Here is a 6233-nt window from a genome sequence, read left to right on the forward strand (position 1 = left end):
TTCACAATGAAAGTTTGCCGTTTTTTAATGGCTTTATTGCTGGTGTCTAATATTACAGTAACTTCAGGTATTCTGGAAGTGTTGGCGGCTGTCGGCTCTTACGTGTTTAAGCTTTTTGAACGGGACGGTTTGTTGTCTTTTGATCCTAAACGTAAGTAAAACCGCTAAATAATATAGGCATATTTATGAGTTTGGTGCAACTGTGTTTGTTGTGGTGGTAAAAATTCATTCAACGTTCTTAAAATGTTTTTGTCTCTCGTGATAAAATTATAGTAGGCCTAGCATGGACCTATAGTTAAATTAAGTTATAGTAGCCTATACATTTTTAGTATAACTTATCATTGCAAACTACAAAAAAATATTATTGACTTCACAGGTCTGAAAGCAGATTTAAGAGACTCTCTCTATGGGCAGCACATTGCATCTGATATTGTATTAAAAGCTGTATCGTCATTTATGACGGACAGCAAACCAAACAAACCGCTGGTCCTCTCTTTCCATGGGACTTCAGGAGTTGGGAAGAATCATGTCACTAAAATCATTGCTAGAAATGTGTACAAAAAAGGGGAAAACAGCAAACATGTTCACACATATATATCTGAGCATCATTTCCCACACAAAGAAAAGTCAGACCTATACAGCGTAAGTAAATAATGTTGGCTATATTCCAGTAAGATTCCAGTTTAGTTCAACGCATCTCAACTGTATACAGTCTTGTTCAAAATAATAGCAGTACAATGTGACTAACCAGAATAATCAAGGTTTTTCGTATATTTTTTTATTGGTACGTGGCAAACAAGTTACCAGTAGGTTCAGTAGATTCTCAGAAAACAAACAAGACCCAGCATTCATGATATGCACGCTCTTAAGGCTGTGCAATTGGGCAATTAGTTGAATTAGTTGAAAGGGGTGTGTTCAAAAAAATAGCAGTGTGGCATTCAATCACTGAGGTCATCAATTTTGTGAAGAAACAGGTGTGAATCAGGTGGCCCCTATTTAAGGATGAAGCCAACACTTGTTGAACATGCATTTGAAAGCTGAGGAAAATGGGTCGTTCAAGACATTGTTCAGAAGAACAACGTACTTTGATTAAAAAGTTGATTAGAGAGGGGAAAACCTATAAAGAGGTGCAAAAAATGATAGGCTGTTCAGCTAAAATGATCTCCAATGCCTTAAAATGGAGAGCAAAACCAGAGAGACGTGGAAGAAAACGGAAGACAACCATCAAAATGGATAGAAGAATAACCAGAATGGCAAAGGCTCAGCCAATGATCACCTCCAGGATGATCAAAGACAGTCTGGAGTTACCTGTAAGTACTGTGACAGTTAGAAGACGTCTGTGTGAAGCTAATCTATTTTCAAGAATCCCCCGCAAAGTCCCTCTGTTAAAAAAAAGGCATGTGCAGAAGAGGTTACAATTTGCCAAAGAACACATCAACTGGCCTAAAGAGAAATGGAGGAACATTTTGTGGACTGATGAGAGTAAAATTGTTCTTTTTGGGTCCAAGGGCCACAGGCAGTTTGTGAGACGACCCCCAAACTCTGAATTCAAGCCACAGTACACAGTGAAGAAAGTGAAGCATGGAGGTGCAAGCATCAGGATATGGGCATGTTTCTCCTACTATGGTGTTGGGCCTATTTATCGCATACCAGGGATCATGGATCAGTTTGCATATGTTAAAATACTTGAAGAGGTCATGTTGCCCTATGCTGAAGAGGACATGCCCTTGAAACGGTTGTTTCAACAAGACAATGACCCAAAACACACTAGTAAACAGGCAAAGTCTTGGTTCCAAACCAACAAAATGAATGTTATGGAGTGGCCAGCCCAATCTCCAGACCTTAATCCAATTGAGAACTTGTGGGGTGATATCAAAAATGCTGTTTCTGAAGCAAAACCAAGAAATGTGAATGAATTGTGGAATGTTGTTAAAGAATCATGGAGTGGAATAACAGCTGAGAGGTGCCACAAGTTGGTTGACTCCATGCCACACAGATGTCAAGCAGTTTTAAAAAACTGTGGTCATACAACTAAATATTAGTTTAGTGATTCACAGGATTGCTAAATCCCAGAAAAAAAAGAAATGTTTTTACAAAATAGTTTTGAGTTTGTACAGTCAAAGGTAGACACTGCTATTTTTTTGAACACACCCCTTTCAACTAATTGCCCAATTGCACAGCCTTAAGAGCGTACATATCATGAATGCTGGGTCTTGTTTGTTTTCTGACAATCTACTGAACCTACTGGTAACTTGTTTGCCACGTAGCAATAAAAAATATACTAAAAACCTTGATTATTCTGGTTAGTCACATTGTACTGCTATTATTTTGAACAAGACTGTATATCTAGCTTAACTGGGATTTGCATGTTCTTTATATTCAGGCTCAGCTGAAGCAGTGGATTCATGGAAATGTATCAAGGTTTCCCAGCTCTATGTTCATATTTGATGAAATGGACAAGATGCAGCCACAGCTGATTGACACCATGAGGGCCTTTCTGGACTACAATGCCAGAGTAGACGGCGTGTCATTCCACCATGCAATCTTCATTTTTCTCAGGTAAAAAAAAAAGTGCGGAGTGGCAATTAAGTAGCTACTCTCCCAAAAGAGTGACCAAACTAATGAGAAACTGTGTTTTACTTATAGTAATGGAGGTGGGAATTTGATTAACAAAGTGGTTCTGGATTTCTGGAGAGAAGGCAAAAATCGAGAAGAGCTATGTATGAACAGTAAAGAACTGGAGACTAAAATCTCTCAAAACATCTTCAATGATGAGGGTATGAAAGAGCATTATATTTTCCGAATATAGGCCTACATTTGTTTTTAAATATATTTCAAAAATCACTGTAAAATCATTTTTTTGAGTGGAGCCAGCTCAAATTAAACAAATTAGTTGAATCAAATTAACTTTTATGAGTATATAACTTTTTCTTTTGAGGTCACAAAACTAACACATTGTAACTCATCCGAATTGTTTCATTGTATTGAGTTTTATGAATTAATTTCCTTTAATTTAGACTAACTTAAATTTAACTGAAATTGGGCTGGGATTTCTATTTCCCAGCATGCTTTGCCATACCACTTAAAAGGAGGAGTAAATGCTAAAATTAAGTGTTATATGTTTGTTCTTGTTTTGTGTGTGTGTGTGTGTGTGTGTGTGTGTGTGTGTGTGTGTGTGTGTGTGTGTGTGTGTGTGTGTGTGTGTGTGTGTGTAAGTAAGAATAATTTAGGTAGAGATTTAGTAGTGTTGTGCCATGTTAGTTTTAGTAGAGTTTCTGTTATGTTGGGGGTTAACGTCCATCATGGTGACGAGTGGAGCATAAGCTTAGCTTGAGAAAAGATATACAGTGTGTTAAATGTTTTATATTGCACTATTCATTCAGCAAGTGCTATGCTGATGCTATCAAGGCATTGTGTTACCAATTAGCAAGATAGCAACCCCTGTGGGAATAGAAAATAAAGCTTTAAATCAAATAAATTAAATCAAATTAAAATTAAATCAAACTATCCGATCCAATGGTTGTTTCTTTAAATATTTAATTTTACTTCCCAGGTGACGTTCTTTTATTATATATATTTACAGGTGGATTTCTGCACTCCAGTATCATAGATCATCATCTGGTTGATCACTATATTCCTTTCCTACCTCTGGAGCTAAAGCATGTGCGTCAGTGTGTCATGGCTGAGATGGCCCATCTGAACATGACCCAAGACTTTAATCTGGCAGATAAAGTGGCCAAAGAGATGCCCTTTTTCCCTGAAGAAGAGAGAATCTTTGCTGTTAAAGGCTGCAAATCTGTCAGACAAAAGCTGGTTTTATATAATGATGAATAGATGAAAGCAGCACTTTACGAACTTTACAGTTTACTTTCCCCCTCTGCTGCTGTATAACACTTTAATGCACATACAGTAAATAAACAGTAAAGAAGTATTGCTTGATTTTTAACCTTTATTTGATAATTTGATTATTACAGTTTTGTTGTTGTAGTGTCTTGCTTAGTCCACAGGTCTATATTTAACACTCTGCTTTTCCAAGGTAATACTGTGATTTAAAAGTTTTCAGCTATTCGATTGTGTCCACATTTGATGTAGTGTCTGTTTTGCACATTCTTTGGTCCTGAATGCAAGATATATTAGAACAGAGATCTTGAACCATTCACTTTATAAAAAAAAAATATTGCATTTGAAGTCTGTCATATAATAACATTAATTTTAGTAATTTAACACTGTTTTCTGAACAGGTTGGCCTTGTGATTTTAGCAGTTCACTTCCCTCAATTAGCCACTAGCACAGAAATGTCTGATCAAATTGCCAAGATGCATTAGAGAAGAATGTGTAAAAACAAGGCTTCATGAGTCATCACCATAACAATGTATTAAAGGGTTAGTTCACCCAAAAATGAAATTTCTGTCATTAATTACTCACCCTCAAGTTGTTCCAAACCTGTGAGACCTTCTTCATCTTAAGAACACAAATGAAGATATTTTTGATCAAATCCGATGTTTTTCAGACCAGCAACACAACAACCACTTTGAAGGCCCAGAAAGGTAGTAAAGACATTGTTAAAATAGTCCATGTAACTCCAGTGGTTCAACCTTAATGTTAAGTGTCCCCTTATTGTCCCGTCACTCTCTTACGCTATTCACGTTGTTGGATTGTTCACACAGTGCAGCACTTCCTAGTTCTCCTTCAGAACGGCAACTCACAATTGGCTGAGCACCACATGCATGCGTTGTGGTACTCATGTGAATGGCATAAGAGAGTGGCACGGTAGAGAAGAGATTGTTGAATGAAGTCGTTACTTTTTTTTATTTGTTTGGGGGGTTATTTTTAGCACAAAAACTATTCTCATCACTTCATAACATTAAAGGACAACTCCGGGGGAAAATGAACCTAGGGGTAATTAACACATGGTTACCGAGTAGATCGTTCTCTGCGAAGCATTTTCATGAAAATCGAATGTAAAGAATTTTATCTCTAAAAAGCTTATGACGCTGTGTATGGGGCATAGGATAAGAAAAATGAAATCGCTAGTTACAAACAGTTTAATAACAAGATACTTTATAAAAACAGTACATTAAGTGTATACAAACAGGAGCCATCTTGGAAAACAATCTTGACGAGTCGAGCCAACGAATGCTGTGCTAAGTGATAAACTGACTTTGAATCTCATATGGTCCGTTGTTTCCGGAAGAAAACACTGAACGCAACAGAGAAAGAAAAAAAAATGCGCTAAATTTCATTTAGCACAGTGTTCATGGCTCGACTCGTCAAGACTGTTTTCCAAGATGGCTCCTGTTTGTATACGCATAATGCACTGTCTTTATTAAGTATCGTCTTATTAAACTGTTTGTACACTTACAAAGTTCTCAATGCTTCGGTTTGCATGTAGGGACACTCATTATGCTACCGTGTTAGTGTGAGGCTATTTTGAGCGTTGTTAGTGGTATTGACTATAGCGATTTCATTTTACTTACTGTTCCTCATAGACATAGCCTGCATTGAAGTGAAAATCTGGTTATTTCACCACATATGCATATAATTTAAAGTCTAATCTGTTTGAATGACTTTTTGCCTCGGGTAAAGCAGGAAAACAGACACATTTAGGTAAATATGGAGACATAATGGAGAGCTCTCCTCCTTTATTTGGAGGTGGAGAAATAAAGTTCTGTATGACCTGCAGGATTTCTTAAAATATTTTAAAAATAAAGCAATTAAAGACTAGATTTTTTGTCTAGCTATTGTTAGTTTTAATGTAAAACGTTTTTGATTTTAACATATGCCTAGTTTAAATATTTTGCCACTTGCATGAGCAACGTAATATATAATAAATATAAAGTAAATATAAAGTGATTCATTGAATAAAACGTTGTTTAAACGTGACAATAGTCAATACAAAGTGTGTATTGTAATGCTGACAATAATCTGTATTGTTTGTCATGGGGGGGCAAGGGCCCCGCAATGGCTTAACACGGCCCTGCCTGTCAATGGTGAGTTTCCAGACCAAACATATTGATGTGGGTCTGGCTTGTCAGGCTATCATAGACAAGCATTATAAGCTAATCTGTTTTTAGACATAAAACTCTTTACATTTGATTTTCGTGAAAACGCATCCCAGAGAACGATCTACTCGGTAACCATGTGTTAATTACCCTTAGGTTACATTCTATTACCCTTGGTAACATCCTTATCTGCTCTGTTTATGTTCCCCCCAGCGGCAATGCCTCAAGAGC

General features: G+C 36.9%; 1 protein-coding gene across 1 annotated transcript; it reads left to right on the forward strand.

Annotated features, from left to right (window-relative positions):
- On the forward strand, positions 1–4882 carry LOC137079228 (torsin-1A-like). Its single transcript, XM_067447180.1, has 5 exons — positions 1–151; positions 377–642; positions 2384–2559; positions 2647–2777; positions 3584–4882. The coding sequence occupies exons 1-5, from the start codon at positions 7–9 to the stop codon at positions 3832–3834; spliced, it is 969 nt and encodes a 322-aa protein (XP_067303281.1). The 5' UTR covers positions 1–6; the 3' UTR covers positions 3835–4882.
- The last annotated feature ends 1351 nt before the right edge of the window (positions 4883–6233 follow it).

This window comes from Pseudorasbora parva, chromosome 6 (genome assembly GCF_024679245.1).
Source record: "Pseudorasbora parva isolate DD20220531a chromosome 6, ASM2467924v1, whole genome shotgun sequence".
Classification (NCBI taxonomy): domain Eukaryota; kingdom Metazoa; phylum Chordata; class Actinopteri; order Cypriniformes; family Gobionidae; genus Pseudorasbora; species Pseudorasbora parva.

Bases quoted from the DNA above. Each gene is read 5' to 3' on its own strand.
- LOC137079228 (XM_067447180.1), top strand. From the start codon at position 7: ATGAAAGTTTGCCGTTTTTTAATGGCTTTATTGCTGGTGTCTAATATT. The intron at 152-376 runs GTAAGTAAAACC...TTGACTTCACAG, and splicing joins GTTGTCTTTTGATCCTAAAC to GTCTGAAAGCAGATTTAAGA. The intron at 2,560-2,646 runs GTAAAAAAAAAA...TTTTACTTATAG, and splicing joins GCAATCTTCATTTTTCTCAG to TAATGGAGGTGGGAATTTGA.